The 23,126-nt window shown below is 50.9% G+C and overlaps 9 protein-coding genes across 9 annotated transcripts; 7 read left to right on the top strand and 2 right to left on the bottom strand.

Moving 5' to 3' along the window:
- Positions 1-573: 573 nt before the first annotated feature.
- Positions 574-1,821, bottom strand: N7443_004423 (dihydrofolate synthase; the record flags this gene model as incomplete). Its single annotated transcript, XM_056884479.1, has 1 exon — positions 574-1,821. One exon carries the CDS (start codon positions 1,819-1,821, stop codon positions 574-576), a length of 1,248 nt encoding a protein of 415 aa, XP_056742757.1.
- A 398-nt stretch (positions 1,822-2,219) lies between these two features.
- Positions 2,220-3,437, top strand: N7443_004422 (uncharacterized protein; the record flags this gene model as incomplete). The annotated part of the gene is made up of 1 exon (XM_056884478.1): positions 2,220-3,437. The coding sequence occupies one exon, from the start codon at positions 2,220-2,222 to the stop codon at positions 3,435-3,437; it is 1,218 nt and encodes a 405-aa protein (XP_056742756.1).
- Positions 3,438-4,323: 886 nt separating this feature from the next.
- On the top strand, positions 4,324-5,162 carry N7443_004421 (kinase-related protein; the record flags this gene model as incomplete). The annotated part of the gene is made up of 2 exons (XM_056884477.1): positions 4,324-4,363; positions 4,489-5,162. The coding sequence occupies 2 exons, from the start codon at positions 4,324-4,326 to the stop codon at positions 5,160-5,162; spliced, it is 714 nt and encodes a 237-aa protein (XP_056742755.1).
- A 1,163-nt stretch (positions 5,163-6,325) lies between these two features.
- N7443_004420 (putative GPI anchored cell wall protein) lies at positions 6,326-6,987 on the top strand (the record flags this gene model as incomplete). Its single annotated transcript, XM_056884476.1, has 3 exons — positions 6,326-6,423; positions 6,492-6,640; positions 6,707-6,987. 3 exons carry the CDS (start codon positions 6,326-6,328, stop codon positions 6,985-6,987), a joined length of 528 nt encoding a protein of 175 aa, XP_056742754.1.
- Positions 6,988-7,724: 737 nt separating this feature from the next.
- On the top strand, positions 7,725-10,498 carry N7443_004419 (ribonucleotide-diphosphate reductase subunit RNR1; the record flags this gene model as incomplete). Its single annotated transcript, XM_056884475.1, has 3 exons — positions 7,725-7,743; positions 7,875-8,032; positions 8,093-10,498. 3 exons carry the CDS (start codon positions 7,725-7,727, stop codon positions 10,496-10,498), a joined length of 2,583 nt encoding a protein of 860 aa, XP_056742753.1.
- A 983-nt stretch (positions 10,499-11,481) lies between these two features.
- Positions 11,482-15,624, top strand: N7443_004418 (uncharacterized protein; the record flags this gene model as incomplete). Its single annotated transcript, XM_056884474.1, has 5 exons — positions 11,482-11,737; positions 11,802-12,157; positions 12,208-12,439; positions 12,494-13,799; positions 13,902-15,624. 5 exons carry the CDS (start codon positions 11,482-11,484, stop codon positions 15,622-15,624), a joined length of 3,873 nt encoding a protein of 1,290 aa, XP_056742752.1.
- An 821-nt stretch (positions 15,625-16,445) lies between these two features.
- Positions 16,446-17,390, top strand: N7443_004417 (uncharacterized protein; the record flags this gene model as incomplete). The annotated part of the gene is made up of 1 exon (XM_056884473.1): positions 16,446-17,390. The coding sequence occupies one exon, from the start codon at positions 16,446-16,448 to the stop codon at positions 17,388-17,390; it is 945 nt and encodes a 314-aa protein (XP_056742751.1).
- Positions 17,391-19,748: 2,358 nt separating this feature from the next.
- Positions 19,749-20,561, top strand: N7443_004416 (RlpA-like double-psi beta-barrel domain-containing protein; the record flags this gene model as incomplete). The annotated part of the gene is made up of 1 exon (XM_056884472.1): positions 19,749-20,561. The coding sequence occupies one exon, from the start codon at positions 19,749-19,751 to the stop codon at positions 20,559-20,561; it is 813 nt and encodes a 270-aa protein (XP_056742750.1).
- Positions 20,562-21,647: 1,086 nt separating this feature from the next.
- Positions 21,648-22,776, bottom strand: N7443_004415 (fumarylacetoacetate hydrolase family protein; the record flags this gene model as incomplete). Its single annotated transcript, XM_056884471.1, has 4 exons — positions 21,648-21,754; positions 21,817-22,186; positions 22,239-22,375; positions 22,500-22,776. 4 exons carry the CDS (start codon positions 22,774-22,776, stop codon positions 21,648-21,650), a joined length of 891 nt encoding a protein of 296 aa, XP_056742749.1.
- Positions 22,777-23,126: the final 350 nt, after the last annotated feature.

The raw sequence follows: 23,126 nt of genomic DNA, 5'->3' as shown, positions 1-23,126 counted from the left end.
GATCACCGGTCTCAGGGTCTGGTTTCAGGTTGACGGGGGTGGGGGTGAAGGTAGGGACGGAGGCAGGAGCCGATGACAACGGTCGTAGTGATCATGTCCGCCAGATCTGAGAAGATTTGGAAGGTTAATTCATCTGTGTCAAAAGGCCTCATGAGACTGCAAACGCGACGATAGGGATTCGTCCGTATGCAAGTGATGGGGGTGGCTGATGGTCTCACCAAGCGCACATCGAGGGGAGTTCAGCTCTCCCTAGCTGAGATTTGCTGATGAGTCAACGCGCAGACGAGAAATTGAGGTCGAGAGTAAACAAAGAGCCCAGGGTGAAATCGTCGTAGCGACGGGGGCGCGAGGAGCAGGTTCGTGATGGGTTGTTTTGAACTTTCCCTTCTCCACAAGCCGCTCGCCGCATCATGCAGCGGCTGTGCTCTACGCCGATCAGCCCTACGGAGCCGCTTTTTACGTATTCACACCTTTTTTTTTCCCTTTCTTTTCTAGATTTAGGAGCAGTTGAATATGTATACATTTCTACTATTCACATTTATATGTCCAAATGTGCAATTATGTTCAAGGGTATCATTGGCGCGCATCACGGAGCAAACGGTGCACATCAGAGACCAGGTACAGACTGCCGGCTATGACAAGCGGTCGGCCTTGAGAGATTGTACTGGCCCACTTAAGTGCAGGTAGTAAATCTCCTTCAAAGCTCTTCACCCGTCCGATCTCGGGAATCACCTGTATAGCTGATGCGAGTTCAATTGCGTTGGTCGGCTTCACCCAAGGCATTCCATCCACAGGGCCGAATTCAGCTGTTGCAACACTGTCTCCTGGTCGAATGATCGAGCGGAAAGTTCCAGCGAGGTCTTTTCCACTCGACGCGGCAATCACCCAGGTCACCCCAGCCTCAGCCTCTGGGCGCAGTTTGCGGTCAACGTACCGGCCTAACACATCAGCCGACTGTGGGTTGTGGGCACCGTCAAGCAAAACTGGCTGTTCGCGAAGTACCAGAGGCTGAAGAGAAATCTGTTCTAAGCGACCGGGCCACTTGACATCTCTCAAATGAGAAAGCAAGGAGTATGCGTCGGCCTCAGGCCGAATCTTGGAGAGGGCGATTCGTAGTGCGGTCACCGCACTACACATGTTTTCCTTCTGATGAGGTTCAAGGTCCATCTTTCGGAACAGCTGTGCCAGCGGTGGGAGCTGCTCCTCTGCTTTATCTGGGGAGACAAATGTCGCATCGATACCCAATTCTTGGATCTGGGTTGACAATGCCCCCAATACGGCTGCTTCATTGGTATCGTCCACCACGCAAGGCACTCCAGGCTTTAATATCCCCGCTTTCTCCCGAGCTATCTCCTCAATTGTAGATCCAAGGAACGCCTGGTGGTCCATTCCAATCTTGGCAATGACGGAGACCAGAACATCGCTCAATATGTTGGTGGCATCTAGGCGACCACCCATTCCCACCTCGATGACGCCGACTTCGACCCTTTCATGGTTGAAGATCTCGAATGCTGTTGCGGTCAAGAGCTCGAACTCGGATGCGCCAATGCCCAACTTTTGGTCTCGGAGCTTCACTTGGTCTTCGATCTGTCGGAACAGCGATTCCTGAACAACCCGTTCGCCAACTGTAATGCAATCCCACCGATCGATTAGGTGTGGGGAGGTAAAGCGGCCGCATCGAACACCTTCGGCTGACAGTAGGTGGGAGAGATAGGCACTGATCGAGCCTTTCCCGTTAGTGCCTGCAATGTGAACAGCCTTCCACGTCAACGAGCTCTGTTGAAGGAGACTCGAGACGCGGCTCAATCCTAGCTCAATCATTTCGTGTAGATAGACCAAAACGGCTCGTCATAGTCAGACTGTAGACGGTAGCTTGTAATTGTAGCTCCTCATTGGAGAGCGCCGATCACGGCGACACGTGACTTCGTGGCCAGCCTCTTTAACAAGAGCCTCAGGCAACAACACCGGGGCGTACGCCTTCCAGAAACCCAGAAAACGCAATCTCTCCGTTCCCCTTCCGATCTATCTCCATCTTCCTCATCCCCACTAACGTTTTCATCGGGGTCGAGTTAACTTGCCTTATTTATTTTTCTCATTCCCCTTCCATTCTTTCCGGTCTTTCTTTTGAATATGGGTATCCCGTAAGTGACTCTGCTCCGGTTTTCTGCACGCTGTCGCATGCGCGCCACCTCATCGTCGTGACTGACTTGGAACAAAGGATGTGGCGTGAGCCCACCGAGGCCGACAACGTCAAACATGCTCGGGATAAGGATGCCTCGGCCGCTGCGCGGTCCGCGATCCGGCGTCAACCCAGCCAGCGTCGCCCTTCACGCCACAGCTCCGCCCGCGCGCGCAGCAATGTCTTGTCATCTTTCCATTCTCAGATCATCGATGAGATCTCACGCGGTATTGCTGAGCCCCAGCTCGGTGTGCGCTCCCCTGTATTGAACCTAGGTGTCAGCGAAGATGGCTTGGACCTGGATTCGAGTCGCCGCGAAGCTTTGAATCGCGGTAGCACGCGTCTTGGGGACCGCCGACCAGATCCGTTGAGCCGCATCCTAAGCCCTACCGATCCCAACCACCAATTTCCCATTCGCGATCCTGATACTCCTCCTCCGGGTGGGTGGAACAATTCATCATTGACGCCGAACTTCGCTCCTGCAGCTGGCTACCACACAATGGGATCTAATCCCCAACAGTCGTCATGGCGGGTGGGCGATCATATCCCTCCTCCCCCTCATCCCCCAGTTTTCCCGCCTAGACGTCGCAATCATGACCCTCCATCTTACATACCTTCTGTTTTGCTCCGAGACTATCGTACTGGCAGCAGTCGGGATCGGCCTCAACGTGAACCTGACATTGATGGTCTTGGTGACCGCCAGCGCAGCCTGAGCCCGAGTGCTGAGCGCGAGAGTGACGACGCGTGGGAGACATTACTCTCGACTATCACTCCGGATGCAACTCTTCCCTCCGCCGACACTTCCTTCTCATCTACATCCGCCGCCACAACCAACCCTCTGCGCAACCCATCGTCTCGCTCCTTTGGTGCCACTTCGCAGACACAACCATCCTCTCGCGCTATCCACCTCGCCCTTGATCCCTATCCGGATCACCTGAACCCTTGTGACTACTCCTCCTCCGATGAGGATACCCCCGTCAACTACCGCCGGATGATAGGGCCGGGGCCCCGGCTCTCACTTCGCCGCTCGCCAGGTCTTCCCTCGACTATGAGCAACCACCCTCAAATTCCCACGATCTCCTTTTCTTTCTCAGACTCGGGCGACTCGGATCTTCAGCAGATGCAGGCCATTCTGGACCGACTTGCCCGCCGTGAAGATATTCCCGATGATTGGTGGGCTGGCGCTGGCCTGTCGCGCACAATGGGCCGTGGTTTGAGTGCCAGTGCCGAAGGCAATGAAAATAACCGCACCGAGTGATTCTCTTTCCTCGGTTCCACGGCACAAAACCGATAATGATGGCATCTCGACTAATTCTCTCCGGGACATGATTCATCTGGTGTTCAAGGACTGGTTCTTTCCACACGGCGTTACATAGGAAGGGCACTAAATCTTCCATCTTCAGGGGCCATATATGTGATTTCTATCAGCTTAGTCGGCTGAGGCTGCACGGGTTGCAGCACTTAATTTCATTTGCATGGGGCTCATTAGGTAGCATTTACCGCCTCATCGTCCGAGGCTGTATCCCAAGTCCAATATAATATTCGATAATGTACTCCCAAATTCCTGGTACCTTATCAAAATATCAAATTTCTCGGCAATCTCGTACGGAGTAGTATGAATCCTTCAAGGGTTGATCTACAGCCCAATCAACTCGCGAGTCTGGCTGAGGCGTTTGTGATGTCATCCACAATAATGTACTTATCCATGTGATTTGAATCCCATCAAACCCTTGAATCGCCAAATCTCCGATGTGACATTCTACAAGCATCAACTTGATGGGCCGAAGACCGGGGCTTTGTGACGTAGACCTCGGAGCAATGAAGTCCCCACCGGAAATCAGTCATAACGTGCCCCGCCGATTCGTTATCGCGCATTTTAGACAGACGAACCACCCCCGACTCAACATCACGACCCTCTCCTCTCACAACTACTCAACTTGAGCATCTCATTCCAGCCTTTGCACCAATCGCATACCCTCTTTACGGAAATAAATACAGGATTTCACTCCGGACTCTTGTACCACCAGGGCACGCGACAAACACGCCAACCCCGCCGAACTCCCACCATCCAGTGTCATTATTCCCACCTCGACGGACATCTCGAGCCAACCGCCATAATTTATCACTCAAACCTACCTCCAATCATGGACGAACAGGTCGAGCGCCTGGTCAAGAAGACCTGGGGTTAGTTCTTTACATTGCGCCCCCCCCCCCCCCCCCCCCCAACAGCCCGGACCAACAACTGCACAATTCATTCGATCCCACCAATCCAACACACCAGGGAGTAATTCGAAAGCTAACCCTCCCAGCAAAATTTCTCTCCACCCCACCCGATGCCCGCCTCATGATCGCCATAAGCGGAATCCCAGGCTCCGGCAAAACCGAACTCGCCAGCATGGTCGCCAACCGAATCAATACACTCTACAACACTGAGAATCCCAATGCCGTTCCCATCGCCATCTCCCTCCCAATGGATGGCTACCACCTAACACGCGCCCAGCTCGCCGCAATGCCAGACCCGGTCTATGCCGCCGCCCGCCGCGGCGCAGCCTTCACATTCGACGGACACAAGTTCCTAGCACTAGTGCATTCACTGCGAGAATCTCTCACAACCAAAGTAGACAGTATTTACGCGCCTAGCTTCGATCATGCGGTCAAGGATCCTGTGGATGACGATATCCCCATCCCGGCGACGAGTAGGGTTGTTTTCTTCGAGGGGAACTATCTGAGTCTCAATAAGGAGCCTTGGAGCCAGGCGGCGAAGTTGATGGATGAGTTGTGGTTTGTGGATGTGGATTTTGAGATCGCGAGGAAGAGGTTGATTAGGAGGCATGTTAAGGCGGGGATTGCGAGGGACGAGGAGGAGGCGGATAAGAGGGCGAGGGAGAATGATTTGGTTAATGGGAGGGAGATTGTGGATAATAGATTGGTGGTGCAGGAGGTTGTTTCGAGTATATATGATCCGGCTTGGGAGAGGCTGTAGATTTTGCTTATCTGGTAGATTTTAGGCATTGTTGGCGCAAAGGTGATGCATAGAAAGTCAATACAGCTGAATATCAATTGATATCAACCCATGTTTCTCATAAGTTTTGCGTACTGACAAGCAGATTTTTCCAAGTTTTACAGTGCTTTCTTAAGGACGCAAGACTCCTTCTATTTCAACTGACTAATGGCAAAGCCAGTGGATCTATAGACCTATTGAGGAAGACACTCCGAAAAAGGAGTAGAGTTATCCGAAAAGAGCTTTGCGAAGATGCCGAGAAAGATATCAAGAAAGAACCAAAGAATCAAGCGTGGAGGCCCATGGGGATCTCTTCTTAGGTCGCTCAGGTTCTGCCGGTCTGAAGAGGGTTATGAATCGAATGTTTGTCGGCCGCCGTATAAGACCCTCGTCTCTATTGTTCCCAGGAGTCACTTCGTCATTGAGCAAGATAAATCTGTATTCCATGGACAAGCGAGTTCCGCGCAAACCTTGAGAGGAACAGAGGTTCTTCAGACTCAAAAATAGATCACTTGAAGCTTGGAGGCTTCCTACCTAATCCTCTTCTGGATCGGAGAGACCTAGAGAGATGACAACAACACTTGTCGCATCGACAAAAGTACCTTTAAACGCAAAATTTGACGATTTAAGCGCTTTCAATGGATATCAATTCGACTAACAATTGCTACAAGTAGCCACTAGGCAAAGGGTCTCGATTGGCTACGATACGAGCTTCGGCAGGGTCCCTGACGCTATTCCCGATCAGGGACCAGTGCAAAGCGTGGGGAAATTGTCCCATCTGTTACTAGTGTCATACGGGCGCTTGATGGTGCATCTCCTATACTAAAAGTGAGTGGAGCCCCCTATCTTACAGGGTGCAAAACACACAGATTACCAGGGACTGAAACTGCATGCTAAGACCCTGTTTCCCACTCCTGGGCGCCTTCCACATCGAGGTCCGCTTTTGCTCTCCTTCGTCACCCTTTGTCGTCTTCTACTTGCGATCACTCTTTTTCATCGCTGTCACTCTTTACTCTCTCACTGTCCTTACTCCATCTACCAACTACTAGTCAGCTTCACCAGATTCGCTGCGCGATCTTGTCTCAATCGAAATCCAACTCGAACTCGAACTCGAACTCCCAATCTGCTCCTTTCACTTTCTCACAATGTTCTTCAACAAATCGACTTTCGCTCTCGCCTTCGTGGCCCTCGGTAGCATCGTGTCTGCCCACCAGACCCCGGCCTGTGTCCTGTCCGTTATCGGGTACGCATCTCCATGTCCATAAACAAGACTCGGCAACCTCCGAACTTCAATTGACAATTTCTCTCTAGTAACACCAGCAACCCAGCCGATCTGGCCACCATTTGTGGTTCTGATGCAAAGAAGACTGAGACTGCCATCTCCAACACGTGCGGCAGCAGCGCCGACTCGTCCCTGAAGTTCTTCGCCAACGTCTGCTCTGGGGCCGGCCACCAAGTTGGTAAAGATCTCCGCACCACCTGTTCCTGATATCAAGATTGCACGTTTGGCTCACTTTACGTTATAGCTATCCCCTCCACCACTGCTACCACTGCTACCAACACTACTTCCACTGGCTCTGGCTTCGCCACCGCCGTCTCAACTTCTGGCTCCAAGGCTACTGGCTCGAGCTCCGGTAATGGCTCCGGTTCTGGCTCTAGCACTGGCTCTAGCACCAGTTCTGGAGCTTCTGGTAGCTCCTCGGCCTCTACTGCTCTCCACACTGGTGCCGCCAGGTCTGACCGCCAGCTGTCTGGAACCACCCTCCTCGGGGCTGCTGTGTTTGCCGGCGTTGCCGCGTGGCTTTGAGTCGATTCTGTCGACTCCTATTCTTGCAATATGATTTCCGATCTGTTAATAAATAATTAGCTTGGATATGCTTCGTGTCGTTGTTCTCCGCCGATTCGTCTCGGTTCGATCTGCGATGGATTTGCTTGCCTGTTATTGCATCCAGAACCCACACCGCTTGTTATTATTAGAGCAAATCCAATTGCTTGGTGTTATCTAAATCTGACACATCCCTTGGGCCCCTTTAATGTAGATCTGGTGGCGGTCTGTGAGCTGCAAGGAGAGTTGCACGGACATGCCCATAGCAGTGATGCCTGGGTAACTGGCGCTAGTGTGTAGAGTTACTACGGCTACCCGGGCTGCGGAGTGTTACTACAGTGATTATAAAGTTGTCTGAGCCCGGAATGGCATTCTCCGTCGGACATAGCAGGGCCGAAGCCGCGCATGGCTTCGATTATCCACTTTGTCGCGTCTCCACGTGACTGTCGCGATCCAATATTACTCAGCACGGTAACCAAAGGGAACCGAATTAGGTCAAACACGAAAATTCGCGAGTAAAAACGCGTCTGCCCGGGCGACATCAAATATCCACGCCCCTCCGTCCTCTTCTTCTTTCCTTCCCCTCGTCCGCTACACCCTCACCTCCCCTTTGACAATTCCCCCCTCTTTCTCCCACTCAATCACCTCTCTATCACGTTCTTAATCCCCCCTATCGTTCTAGTCTTTCTTCCTTTCGTCCTCCACACTACACAATTAAGATGTTCGTTTACAAGCGAGGTAAGCTGCATCTGCCCTGCCTGCAGCTCCGTGGCCTTTGCCGCGGGGTAGGACGCTTCTTATACAGAAAAGGAAGCTCCCAGGCCTTGCCACCGACGTCAGGGTCAATCACTAACGGAAAAATCACATAGATGGACGCAAAGAACGCGTTCAGTTCGACAAGATCACTGCTCGTGTCTCGAGGCTGTGTTACGGCCTTGACCCCGATCACGTCGATGCAGCTGCCATCACCCAAAAAGTTATCTCCGGTGTCTACCAGGGTGTTGGCACCATCGAGCTTGACAACTTGGTATGTGGTTTCGCACGACCTCATTGACCCCTTTGCTAACAAATTTTTTTTTCTCTGAAGGCCGCCGAGACTGCCGCGTACATGACCGTGACACACCCCGACTACGCCATCCTGGCCGCTCGTATCGCCGTTTCCAACCTCCACAAGCAGACCAAGAAGCAGTTCTCCATGGTCATCTCCGACCTCTACCACTACGTCAACCCTAAGAACAACAAGCCCGCTCCTATGATCTCTAAGCACATCTACGAGATTGTCATGAAACACGCCGATGAGCTTAACTCGGCTATCGTCTACGACCGTGACTTCAACTACAACTACTTCGGCTTCAAGACTCTGGAGCGATCATATCTCCTCCGTATCAGCGGCCAAGTAGCCGAGCGTCCTCAGCACTTGCTGATGCGTGTCTCCGTTGGTATCCATGGTGAGGATATTGAAAAGGCCATTGAGACCTATCACTTGATGTCCCAGAAGTTCTTCACTCACGCTTCTCCCACTCTCTTCAATGCTGGTACCCCCCAGCCTCAGCTGGCCTCTTGCTTCCTGGTGGATATGACCGCCGACAGCATTGAGGGTATCTATGACACTCTGAAGACCTGTGCCATGATTTCCAAGACTGCTGGTGGTATTGGTCTCAACGTTCACCGTATCCGTGCTACTGGTTCCTACATTGGTGGAACCAACGGTACCTCCAACGGTATTGTCCCTCTTCTGCGTGTGTACAACAACACTGCCCGCTATGTCGACCAGGGTGGTAACAAGCGTCCCGGTGCCTTCGCCATCTACCTTGAGCCCTGGCACGCGGATGTCTTCGACTTCCTCGATCTCCGGAAGAACCACGGTAAGGAGGAAGTCCGTGCCCGTGATCTCTTCTATGCTCTCTGGACCCCCGATCTGTTCATGAAGCGTGTTGAGGCCAACGGTGAATGGACCCTCTTCTGTCCCAACGAGGCTCCCGGCCTGGCCGATGTCTACGGTGACGAGTTTGATGCTCTGTACGAGAAGTATGAAAAGGAGGGCCGCGGCCGCAAGACCATCAAGGCTCAGAAGCTGTGGTATGCCATTCTCGAGGCTCAGACTGAGACCGGTAACCCCTTCATGCTGTACAAGGATGCCTGCAACCGCAAGAGCAACCAGAAGAACCTGGGTACCATCCGCAGCTCCAACTTGTGCACTGAGATTATCGAGTACAGTGCTCCTGATGAGGTTGCTGTCTGCAATCTGGCTTCCCTTGCTCTCCCCACTTTTGTTGACGCTGCTCGCGGCGAGTACGACTTTGGCAAGCTGCACGAGGTTGTTCAGGTTCTCGTTCGCAACCTGAACAAGATCATTGATATCAATTACTACCCCGTTCCCGAAGCCAAGAAGAGCAACTTCCGTCACCGCCCCATTGCTCTGGGTGTCAATGGTCTTGCTGATGCCTTCCTGGCTCTGCGTCTGCCCTTCGACTCCCCTGAGGCCAAGCAGCTCAACATCCAGATCTTTGAGACCATCTACCACGGTGCTTTGACCGCCTCCTCCGATCTGGCCAAGATCCACGGCACCTACGAGACCTACCCCGGCTGCCCCGTCTCCCAGGGTATCCTGCAGTACGACATGTGGGACCGCACCCCCACCGACCTCTGGGACTGGGCTTCCCTGAAGGCCAAGATCGCCGAGACGGGTGTCCGTAACAGTCTGCTGGTCGCCCCCATGCCCACTGCCTCCACCAGTCAGATTCTCGGCTTCAACGAGTGCTTCGAGCCCTACACCTCGAACATCTACTCCCGCCGTGTCCTGGCCGGTGAGTTCCAGGTCGTCAACCCCTGGCTCCTGAAGGACCTCGTCGACCTGGGTCTCTGGTCCGACAACATGAAGAACCGCATCATCGCCGACGGCGGTTCTGTCCAGAACATCCCCAATATCCCCGCCGACATCAAGGCCCTTTACAAGACCGTCTGGGAAATTTCTCAGCGCTCCATTCTTCAGATGGCCGCCGACCGCGGTGCCTTCATCGATCAATCCCAGTCCCTGAACATCCATATGAAGGAGCCTACCATGGGCAAGATCACCTCCATGCACTTCGCTGGCTGGAAGATGGGCCTCAAGACTGGCATGTACTACCTCCGTACCATGGCCGCTTCCGCCCCCATCCAGTTCACCGTCGACCAGGAGGCTCTCCTGGTCGAGGACACCAACATCGCCCGCACCAACCCCTCTTACAAGAAGCGTACCGGCGGCGGTGCCAGCTCCTCGTACTCCGCCGTGCCCCGCACTACCGGCGCCGAGGCCGCCGTTGCCATTGTCGCTCCTATCCAGGAGAGTCCCCGCACCGTCACCGAGCCTATCGTCGCTGCACCCGCCCTCGAGGCCGAGGAGAAGACCGAGGACGCCGCTGAGGATGACGAGCCCAAGGGCGATATCTTCTCACAGGCTGTCCTTGAGTGTAGTATCGAGAACAAGGAAGCTTGTCTCATGTGCCAGGGCTAAGCTCTATCCCTGACGATCTTCATGTTTCATTGCTTTGGACTCGCACACGTGTGATTTATGTATCTATATCATGAGTTTGATGGTTTTTCTTCCTTTTGTCTCGCGATGGTTATGGCGTGGATTGGTTTCTTTCTTCTTATGTTAGTTAGTCTAATGACCTTGACGTTCACTCGATTCTTACTAGTGTCGATTCATTGTAAAGCATGGTTAGTGCGCGACGCTCTCTTTGTCCGCCTGTACGGCATAGTACGTCGCCGAACAGATGACCTCTATCAGAACATTGCTCGTCCTGGGAAAAATTCTGTTGTCGAAAAAGGTAAAGGGAGTGTTTGTTAAAGAGGCCGACTCGGATGAGCTAGACGGCGTGTAGCGTATCGCGAGAAGTTTAAACGACTCAGCCACAATAGGAAAAAGGATTATTGCTTACCCACGATACATACAGCGGGCACCTTTTTCAGCCTCCAAGCAAGAGTCCTATGACTCATGCAGTAATAGGATCGTTACGCGCTTAGAACTTTGATACGAGAATGGGTCTTAGTCGATTGCCATCTCATGCAAGTAGGTATCGTACACCTGCTTAAAAGATGCGTGGAGAATCAAAAGCTTAGTGTGATCTCCCCGAGCTATGTTGCTGCGAGATGGGAATGGGAGATCATTGATCTAGGTATGTCTATTCTCAGCCTCACTCTGGGGTTTAGAGCGGGGCTGAATGCCAAGAAAGATAGGCGCTCGTTGAACCCTGCGTATTTAGTGGAAAATGCCATACATTTGACACTGTATTATTCATTACAGTACAACAAGGGCTCGGCGTTGTTTATACACTAAATGTAACTAGTTCATCGTTCTTACCTATTCCAGTCGCCGCCGTGACTCACGCGGGGAACTTTTGGGAAAACATCAAGTACAAAAGAGCGCCATAATCCGGCGAACAGAACTTCCATTGATCTTTTCAGTTCGAACCTCGCAACTCGCGACTAGCCGCCATGGAAAGAGTCAGAAAAACCTTCTTCGATCCGCTCGCATCGTCGAAGGCTCGCATTCGCGAGATCCTCGAGGATCTTCCAGTCGGCTCTGCACACCCTTTTAGTCCTGAGCGTCTTCTTTTATGTCGGACAGACAACGGTATTGACGAAATCGATATTTCTTCCTACCCGGAAGACTACTTTTTCAATGCTGTCGATCTGGGCGAGATGGGCGAGACCCTTTTAAGACGTATGGCTGGCTTCAAGTCTCACCTGAGTAAGTCTTCTCTCGTTCCACTTCTTCCACCCTCGATCAAAGAGTGAGTACTAAGCATTAGCAGGGGTATTCGAGGACTTCCAAATCATGCAAGCACCAGCCTCTACATTCAAGATCCCGATAGTGTCGGACCAAATCACAATCTTAGCAGTCTCTGAAAGGACTCCGACCTACTACGATTTCTGCTTCGCTGATGCATCATATAACGCATGTTGCTGGCTTGCAAGAGACACATTTCCCGGAATCACTCACAGTGGTGATATTCTCAACGGACAGGATCTTCTAGATTATGTCAAGATCAACATGGACACCCTCACAGAGGAAGAAATCTGCGTGTTTATTTCTGGCTACCAATCTACCCTTATAACAAGGTTCCTGGGGACCAACCCTGCATTGCTTGTTGCCGATCATGTCGATAAGGTCAGTCAAAAATTTATGGTGCTTTGACATTGATTAATCGTGGTTGGCAGGTTCTTTACATCGTTCCGGTTCCACTCGATGCAGCGACAATTGGAGACGCGACCATTTGTTGCCCACTGGTAATTAAGCGGGATGAAGGCTCCTTGATCTGCTCTATATTGCCAAAGGCAACTACAGACCGTGGAATGATGTGTCACAGTAATAAGTTGGTGAGCGCTTGCTTCCCGGAAGCAATTCAGCGCGCCGACTTCACCATCTCTGCTCCTCTAATAGCTACCAGAAGTAGGTGTTCCCAGAATCACATCAGTGGACTTTGGGGAGCTAATAAGTTTAAAGAAGCAATCACATTGAGCGACTCGGCCAACGATGAAACAAGCTCGAACTCAGAAATACTGTGCCAGATCACCAAAGAAAATGCGCTGTTTACCACCGATTCGGCCACTCTCCCTTCCTTCTTTGATTTAGAAAATACACAAATCATACGTTTCGGGACTGGGTTAGAATTCGAGCTGCCAGACAAAAAGCTTATCCCAAAAACGCAGCCATCCGCCGTTGTTTTGCCATGCATTTTTGGTTCCCAGCTTCAAGGCCCAGTTTTATTGGCTACAGGAACATGCCCTACAAATGTTCCTTTCATCGACGACAATGCTATCCAGAATTATTATAAGCAACTGAAGAGTGCTGTAGTTATTGTCGACGACCGAATGACCGATAATGCCCGCAATCTCGCCAGTATATACAGAATCAACGCGCTCTTCATCGTGCAGCTCAGTCCAGAAAACCAGCCCAAGAATACCGACGAAATCCTGGCGTTGATGAACTCAGTAAACATCAATGCGGTGACAGCGCTTGCAGGGCCACAGTCCTTGGTCCTGATTCAAATCGCCGACAAGTATTACTTCTACCGAGGCCTTGCTAATCGGGCGCACATTAACACGTCGCGAATTAAATTTGGCGCAGACGTGACATCCATTCTTGAATCTGTAGGTGTGGAATCCATACTAGATCCAAGAATTGAGCGTATGGCTACACTCGGCGATGCAAATCCGATCATATTGCCCTCTTCAGGCCAATTCGTTCAGCCTAAACATCTTAAGAAGCTGTTCGAAGACCTTTCTGTCGACCAGGTCCAAGATCTGGAAGAGGACATATCAGCAGCAGTTCCCCAACTACAAATGATTTTGAACCAAAAAGATCTGCAGGATCTCTCCAAGGTCTTAGTGTCTGCACTCTCAATAAAGATCAGCACCGTGGCGGCTCCATTGAGGAACAGCTACACTAAGTTCTTAACCCAGGAGTACAACGCGGCAGACCCAGACTCAGCGAAGAAGAAGAACGATATGCTTGGGAGATTGAGAAAGATTACCAAGGAGATGCAAGTGGCTCTCGAGCCACTGATCTCAAGCTTGGCCAATATGATATCTTCTCAAACCACTTCGAAGCGAACACACGATCTCAAGAGACTTGTTCGTCAAACCCAGATTCAAGGTAATGTCGAGGCTGTCAAGTCCATGACTTTTGACACTCTGGCAGGATACCTCGAAACATATGCGGGGGATATGGGTGTCATGCTTCTGAATATTAAGACAACATCCTACCACGGGCTCCTACGTAATTTGAAAAGCCAAGCCATCGATGCAAGGTATGTGAAACCTGCTTTCCGAAAGCTTTCTGTCTTCTGAAAAGCTCCTCTTCATCATTGGAAAGTCCCAAAAAGAGCTTCAGCGCTGACCTCTCGTTACAGTCCATGCTGCGATCTCGACTCAAGAGTTTTACACCTCGAAGGATTCGACGCAGGAATCATCATAGAGCAGTCTCAGACCCACCATGATGGCCCACTTCAAAGCCAAGTCGGACCCTCGCATCCAATTTTGGCGTTGCCGTACCTGAGCCAAGGATCGGGAACCGGATCGATGTTAGCCTGGGTCTGCTGGGATGAATTCGTGAACCTCAAAAGCCCTTACACTGTGAGATGGATGGAGAAGTGCAACGAACCACATATTGCTGCCCTAAGAATTATAATGAGATCCACCCTTAGTCAAGCAGTGGCGTCCAGAGAACATGAGATTCAATCTAGCAGTCCAGAAACCGGTCATCTCATGAGCGCATTGCTGATGGCAGCCATGGGGAAGCTCGCGGCGATGCGGACGACTACGCCAGTTGTGTCAGAGGAAGCCGAGGATACCGTCACAAGATTGATGCGAGGACTCTTCGGCAATCTATTGACAATAGCAGGCTCAGGAGTGCGTCCTCTCAGCATGGTCTGGCAGCTGTTTGGTCTAATTCCGCAATATGACCTTCCCACAACTGACGTTGGGTGGATCTGGTATGAAACCGTGGTCTCTCTGTATCCTTACACCGGCTGGCCTCTCAAGCAATTCTACAACAATCTGGAGAAGCTCCTTGACAAGGCCATTGTCCGTGTTGTTACCAAGAACGAAGACATGACTGCGGTCAAATCAAGCCATGCAGATGAGATGGTCAAGTTCTGCAAGCTTCGAAACATTCAGCTCGACCATTCTCGCACAATTATTACCGCGTTCATGCGAATGCTTACGATGGAGAATACCAATATCGCAGCCGTTGCAGCCCGTCTGCTTGGGGAGCTTCCGCACAAATTAGAAAAGCAGAGTGGGGGCTACACCAAGATGATCATGTATCTGGAACATCTCGCCAACGGAGGTGAACGGCGCGTCCACGATGATACTATTGCCGCCAATATCTACACCACGCGCTCGGCTACATTTAGCGAGCTCAAAGCCAAGGTATCGGAAGCGTGCCAAAATAATGAATGGGCCGATGTGAAGCATTTCTGCGAGGACATTGTGTACAAACAAGCCGACATCGCTTCTCTCTGGCATATCAAGCCTGCATCCTTGAAAGTTCAAAGCATGAGGGTGTACAATGATCTTCTGAACGCAGATTTTGGAGACAACATTGACGAAACTACCAAGACCAATAATCTAGAACTTACCAGACGAGTTCTGGGCGATGCAGAAACACGCCGTGTTCCTTGGCAAGTTGGAAAGGAAGGACAATATGGCGATTTAATTGAGCCTCTTGATGAGGCCTTCCTTCATGAAATCCTGACGGGAGAAAAGTCAACACCGCTCGCAGCCGTCGATTCAGACGAGAAGCCCCGGACGGAGACAACGGCCATGAGCAAATCAATTACAGAAGATCAATTCGCGCAGTTCAGTTCTTCGCTGCAGTCTAGCTTCATCACCACGATGCAGAGGAAACTTTCTGCCGAAGATGTCTGCACGATTATTAATGTCCCTGTTACTGCGATGCGTGTTTTCATCAAGGCTTTGAACCCAGAGTTTGTGTGGGAAGATTTAGGGGAGAACTTCAAGGAAACGATTCTGGGCTTGTTGAACAATCGTTCAAATCGGGCGGAGAGTCGGCCTACTAAGAAATTGCTGGCGCTGGAGATCGATGAAGGAACGCTGCAGATTGAAGGATGAAGGGTGAAAGTTGTTTTGCGTAGGGATAGGGTAGCATGGGATATTACGAATAATAGTTTCAAGATCGAAGTTTACAAGCGGACATTCTTAGCGACAATTTCACAGTATCTCAAATTTAAAATTCATGTAGCACTTATCTCGGTCTCAGTAAATACATTAGCACTCCGTGGACTGCCGCTACGGACCGTTATTGCTTACGATAGAGCGTCAGGCGTTTCATAGTTCTTTTAAACACTGATCTCTCTGAATATCCCGTTACAGTACCAAGTGATCTTGAACCTTTTGTTCCAGACCAGGCCACATCAAACTTAACCATATCGATGCGGTTCTGTCGTGGATGGCTGTAGAGCTAGTGCAGAAGCTTGATTTGTTCTGTACAGTTAATAAACAATCACCTACTCTATTTGTTAATAAAGCTGATAAAGAACTTTGGTTTGCAGCTATTCTAGTAAATCAGAAATTTACTAATAAATGAGAACAAACACCTATAAACTTACTCATATAATATCTTAAAATATATTATATTTTAGTATTATGTAAATTTTTCATATTATTTCAATTATTAATTTTTTAGATGTTCGGGGAATTAATTCTTTTGTTCGGAGACAATGGTTAAAGCTCGAACATACCAACAAAGCGATTCAAAAGGTTTCAAGTCTTAGTTCGACTATCCCATTTATACGCACAATGTCATCGTTTACATTTAAAGGCTCGAGCATCTAACTCAGTTGGCGTCGTCAACCATCAACTATCAATCATAGACATCCTTCGAAAATTTGAAGCAATAGTCCAACCAAGCGCATGCTCTAAGTATTTCCATCATGGCTCGTCATCTGAATGAGGTTGCCAGAGACCTCATCCACGGGTTGAACTGTTATTGCTGCCCAAGTAGCTCAGACAAAGAGCGAAGCCCCATTGAGCTCGGCCCTGTACCGCCCACTCTTCCAGAAGAGAGACCTGCCGCCGAGGAGGCAGCAGCCGTACAGAGAGAAGCGGTAGAGGCCACAAAGAGTCTCACAGGTGAAGGGAGCTCTTCAGCTGGGAGACGTGCTCTAATTGAGGATATAACTCCACCCGCTCTACGAATAACGATCCAATCCATCGATTTCAGTGAGTTTCAAGAATGGGGAGCACGGATCCGCCGCTGGATAGACGATCCTCAAGAACCCAACTGTCATATTACCAAATCAACACTAACCTGGCAGCAGCTCGCGGATAAAGGATTTACATTCCGCCGGGGGGAAAGGACGAGCCTGGGTGATATAGATCCCGATAAAGTGGACATAACTATTCCAGGTAACGTATCTCGCTTCTATGCCGGCTCAAATGACGATATCACTTGCACATGGGATGGATTTACTGCCGAAGGAGCAATTGCCCTCTGCACCATCAAGAGACAAAAGGGCTGCATTGCGCCGCCAATATCCCAGGTCACCCAAGCTCTATATACCAGGGACCATGCGATCGATGGGTTGAGATATGTTTTTGTGAGAACCGTGGTTAATCAAGAAACACTTGACTTCGTTCAACTTGAGCTCTATACCGAGGCTTATGGGTTAGAGTGGCCGAGTTGGGTTCCACGGGCTTGGGACATTGGCACACCACAGTGTGATGCTTTGTTGGGGACAAGGATTGGTAAGGTGGTTGGGTACCTTATACTGGGTGCGTTTGATCGTGGGACTAGACGGATCAAACGGATTTATACTTGGCCTTCGATGTCCGGGAGTTCGGTCAACTTTCGCTTTGATCTTGAGGTTATTGGCTGAGTTTCGCTGTTCCGTTTTGCTTTTTTAGATCTTTCCGTTGCTTTTCTACTCATAGAACCGATAGAATGCACATCGTCATTTGCTACCTTTTCTTCTCGTCAGTCGTCTCTCGTAATCGTACTGCCTTGTCATAGGACCCATTCCCAGGGCCAAAGAGACCACTATACCTACACTCGTCGACACCCTCACCAGGGCAACCCATCCACTATAGAATTTGCTCATCATCGATATTCTCATCCGAATCCCTCCGACATCTCCAACGAACTCTAACGAACCCACGGTCCAAGCACCCCCGCCTTCCATATCCGGCGCTGACACATCTGTTCAACCCTTTGAATAGAAGAATTGGAAGAGCGGAAGAACATAAAAATGGGGCGGCTCCATTCTTCCCCTCGAACCAAGTCATTTAACCGATCAATAGACTCCGCTGAAAGCAAAAGCCGACCAAACTTTTCAGCTCCCGTTTGAAGAAGGTATCCCGCATCCCGTTGCAGTCGGACAAGTCCCGAACACCATTCTTTTTCGCCACGAGATGAGAGCTCGGGATTTGATGTCCTTCTAGCTACTTGTTTCTGAGTGCTTTCTTTTCCATTGTATCGTTGTTGCTCGGGATCATTCGATTTGGATGTGATTTCCTTGCAAGTGGCGTTGGGCCATGAGACCGTTCCGGGTTTGCCATTTCGCTATACACTTTTTCAATAAGAAAAGAATGTGCTTCGAGATCATAAACCGGTTTCGAGGTTGTGAAGGGTATGTTGCTTTGAATGGGCTTTGAATGGTTCGTCTAGCCGCCGAGCTAGCGTATTGAGGTATGTGATGACAGCTGAAACGATCGCATCGTCAGCATGCCGCGCATACATTCTACATTTTTGATCGTGCCGAGTGATCGGTAAGATCTGGAATTCTAGTTCCTCGGTAAACTGAAGGGAAAAGGAAAATTCGAGCTCAAATCCCATGATACGTGAACAAGCATCTCCCAGCTACGTGTCTCGCAGCAGGAAAACCAACTCCGACTCTCACAGTCCAAATTTGAGTATGGCAGCTGCCGGTGATTAAGTATGTACTCCGTACTCCGTACACTACAGCGATCGCCTGGGTAGAGTAGCAGTCACTAGAAGAAACAGAAAAGATGGGTGCCAATCGGAATACCGATTGGGCCGTAGCGTGTTGGCGAGGACATGCAGACCCTGGGCATGTCATTGGTCTGTCAGGGTCCTTAGGATTCCGGTCCGGTCTAGAACTTGGGCGGAGATCGTGATTGTTTCATGTCCGCCCGCGATCGGGGCCTGTCACATTAAAGGCTCCCCTTCCTTGGGTTGATTGGTGATTTCGCACAAGGTCGCATTTGTCGAAATTGCTGCCATCTTCAACGGCTCAAAGAAGAAGTGCGAGTCTGAGAGACTAAAGAACGGGTAGTCTAGGGTATTGGAGATGATCGCCACCAAGCGCCACGGACCCACAGAGAATAAAAAGCGCGGTTCGGTGAGGGAGCAGTATTCCGCTCGGGGAACGTCATTAGGCGAACAGGACCCCCCTGTCATCTCAGGCCCGTTATACGAGCCGGTCTGAGATCTCTAGCTGTGCAGGGGCTCATCTCGCCAATCGCATCTCCCCACAGTGACCCGCCCAGGCACACAAAGTCCGACTGCAGGCTCTGACCCGTCCAGGGTAGGGTGTGGCCACGGTTTTCAAGGCAGTTGGCTTCCATTCTCTTTCTTTGCGGGTTGTTTTAGGCGCGAGGCGAAACGCTCAATGCGAAATGGCCGGATATGGCATCGAAAAGGAATTTAGGCTTCGGCCTCCTGCCAGGTACCCAGCCTTGGCCGGTGGAGCCTTCTCCAACTTCCGACAATTGGATCGGCTGCTTCAGCCGCTGAGTTGTTGTGGCACAGATGCCCCCTGCGCCATTCGCGTTGGCGCAACTTTGTGGTCCCAATCAGCGCGTGAGGTGACTCCGGGCCCTCCGAGACCAGGTACACTCGTAGCAGAGAATGCGATTAGTAGAAAGTGAGGTAGAAAAGATCCTAACTACATCACCCCACCGAAGAAAGTACTGAATGGATCAGGTAGGTACTCTCGGAGGCTACTGAGTGGGTGAAGTGGAAACCAGTGGCTGTTGGTTGACCATGGGTTCGTGGAAGGTTGGTGGGTCTGTACCGAGTGAGGGTTTTGCGGTCCCCCGTATTTAATAAACCCTTCTTCTTCCTCCTCCTCCCCTTCTTTCTCACCAACGGTCTCTTCCATTTCGTCTGTACACTCACGCTCCTTTGAGTGCTTTCGATCTCTTTTCCTGCTGTGCAGTGATCCAATCATTACAAACCCCCCACTTTCCCTTGAAGAATCCAAATATCTCACGCAATGGCTCCTATCACCAAGACCCTTGCCCTCGCTGGCGCTCTCTACTCTGCCTTCGGTTTCGCTGCTCCTGTTGACAAGCGCGCCGTTGTGTGGGAGACCGTCACTGACATCGTCTGGACTACCATTGATGTCACCACCACTCTTTACCCCGAGCAGCTTGACGCTGCTACTGCTACTGTCGTCCCTGTGACCACCACTGCTCCCGCCGTTGCTGCTGTCACCACCACCGCCGCCGCCCGGGCCGCTCAGGTCGAGAAGCAGCCCGCCCAGGTCGAGGAACAGCCCGCCGAGGCTAAGACCACTTCTACCTCCACCTCCAGCACTTCCACCGCGACTCCCGCTCCCGCTCCCACCGAGCAGACCACCCAGGCTCCCGCTCCCGTTGAGACCACCAGCAGCGCTGCTCCCACCACCACTGAGGCTGCCCCTGCTGCTGCCAGCTCCAGCACCACTGAGTCCACCGCTTCCACCTCCAGCTCCGGCTACTCCGGCTCCTGCTCTGAGGGCTCGCCCTGCACCGGCCAGATGACCTACTACGACACCGCTACTTCCTCGTCCAACCCCAGCTCCTGTGGCACCACCAACGATGGCGAGACTGAGCTCGTTCTCGCCCTGCCCGTCGGCATCATGACCGACGGCGACTGTGGCAAGACCGTCACCATCGAGTACAACGGCGTCACCAAGACCGGCACGGTCGTCGACAAGTGCATGGGCTGCGACAACGGCTCCGTCGACCTTTCTCGCGCCTTCTTCGAGGCCTTCGCCTCTCTCTCCGAGGGCCGTCTCTCCGATGCCACCTGGTACATCAACTAAACTCCCCAGCCACGTCGACCGTGCACGTTGGAGTTTGAATTTCTGGGTTTTATGAAAAATTAGGGCACGATCTCCGGCAGATTGGACAAGTCTCACATTTCTTATGGTCTCGATGACTATTTTCATGCTTTTCACTTCTTTCCCGATTGTTTTCCCTCTCGGGCCCTCCTCTACCTTTCTTCCATTCTCTACAAACACCCCTTTTTTATGCCGCGCGCCCAGTGGGTTGCGTTTTTATCCTTTGAGAACCTTTTCCTGTTCATAGAATCTACTTCTCCTCAGAGACTTGTGTCAATACTACCTACGAGATGCTACCCGTCCAAAAGTCCCGCCTCCCCCTTTTTTTCTTTTTTCATGTACTGCGCAATGAGCGTGTCAAGTTTGTCTTAGCATGTCTCGTTGCCGTACGCGGGGGAGTGTGATGTTTTCTACGAAGATTATGCTTATGTGACAGAGAAAAGAACGATGCAATGCTCGGCGATTGGAGTGGTTTTGACTAGCTTCCAGTTTGAACGTTGAATCAAATTTCTTCTTTACAACACACTATCCCATACTATTTCTATTGCGTAAAGTTTTCTTCTCGTAGCTATGAGACATGTAAGACATAGCTGGAAATAGCACGGTGGAAAGGGGCGAGACACGAGCCGTGTCCGATCCAATCATCGGGCCGGGGCTGGCTTTGCCCAGTGATGGCTGTGCGGATCTACATTCCACAGCTCATGTGCCTGCCTAGAATGTATTTTGAGCTTACCCCTTAAACATGTGGCTGTGCTGAACTGGTTTTATATGAAGAGCTATTGATTTAGGGATGAGAACGACTCCGTTCTTGACTTTTGAGTTTGGGCCTTACAGAGCTGAAAATTGGACAGCTTGAGGACAAACCCTCCTTGGAACGCATCACATTATACGTAGATCATGCAGCTCTTGCAAGCCCAGTCTACTGATTCGTTATTTGATTACTAGTAGACCTTTGGAAGAAGGTGCCGTAACCATATCAGGATGGGCCTATCGTGTGATTGGGGATTGAAAGAGCATCTCTATAATCTCGTATTCGACATAGGAGGTGATGGCCGTCGTCTCTGGCTATCACTCAAAAACCACACCGTTTCTTAAAGTTCCAATCCCCGAGATCGACACATCCATCTGCGTCCCTGGTACAAGATACCTCGGCGGCGTAAGTCCAGCCCCAACACCTATTCCCATTAGCCATTCTCCATGCCCAGAACAAAGAAAGATGAGGGAAAGGAAAACTCACCACCAGGCGTCCCCGTCATAATAACACACCCTTTCTGCAACGTCGTCCCTTGCGAAAGATACGAGACCAAATACGCACAATCAAACAACAAGTCACTCACGCTTTCCTCCTGTCTAACCTCCCCATCAACGACCGTCTTCAAAAGCAACGTACCTGGATCCGCAATCTCGCTCCCAGCAACAAGACACGGTCCCAGTGGCGCGTAGGTATCGAAGCCCTTGGAGAATCCCCATTGCGGGACACGGCCTGCTAGGGCGGGGTCGCGTTGGAGCTTACGGGAGGATATGTCGTTACCGACCGTGTAGGCTGCAACGTGGGAGAGAGCAGAGGCGATGGGGACGTTTTTGGCCGGCTCGCCGATTATGAGACACTTTAGTTCAGGTTAGTTCGGTGTCTGAGTGGAGTGTGGGTTGGGATCTTACTAGTTCGCCTTCGTAGTCTGCTTGTTCGTCTTGGGCGAGTTTGGGGATTTCAACTGGTTGGCCATGGCCATGCACAGTGGTGTTTGGTTTGAAAAATATGAAAGGGAAGGGTGGTGGTGTTCGGCCTGCTTCTTTGACTATATTCACGGATACTTCATAAGCGATCGGGTTCCACGAGGGTAGACAATTGCGCATTGGTTATGTATCTCATCGTCTCCCTATGAGAGTGCGAACACGCGTAGAGAATGATTCAATACTCACTATGCTTTGCATAATTCAGCCCTACACACCGCAGTATAGGAACCTCCTCCTGCGTCAACGGCCCCAGAATCGTCCGCACGGTCACAATCTCATCCGTGATGCGGGTCTTTCCTGTCGTATCGTAGATATCATCTCCTTCAATCACCCGCGCTTGCAGCTTATCTTGTTCTGTGATGAAGCCTAGGTCTGTTGTTGGTGTTGGTAGGATTGGTTCGCCCCGGAGCGTTCGTCCATCTGTTGCGATGAAGCGGATGAGGCGTTTCCAAGGGAGGGGCATTTTGTCGGACTGTCCAATAATCTATGAGAAAGGGGAGTCTAAGAAGTATATTCAATAGCTTAGGAGATACATCTGGGGGTTTTGAGGGGTTTATGTGCCATTTGAACTTGGGTGTATTGGCCGGGGGTAGATCGGTTGGCTTCCGGGTTGCTTTCGGGCGGGGAGAGTTGGGGTTCCGACGCGAATGTTGAGTCGTTGTCTGTGGGTATTCACTCATTAATTTCATTCGAGTATGTAGCTGTGAGGCTGAATTCCTTGCAGAATTATTCATCTCGTGTCCATTACGTTACCACTCTGACACCTGCGCAGGGTTCGATAGAAACCAAAAAGATTTGAGGTCTAACCTTTAT

Source organism: Penicillium atrosanguineum, assembly GCF_028827265.1.
Source record: "Penicillium atrosanguineum strain IBT 20685 chromosome Unknown utg000003l_segment0_segment0, whole genome shotgun sequence".
NCBI lineage: Eukaryota > Fungi > Ascomycota > Eurotiomycetes > Eurotiales > Aspergillaceae > Penicillium > Penicillium atrosanguineum.
The sequence above is the reverse complement of the archived record's forward strand: the minus strand, read 5'-3'. Positions and strand labels throughout refer to the sequence as shown.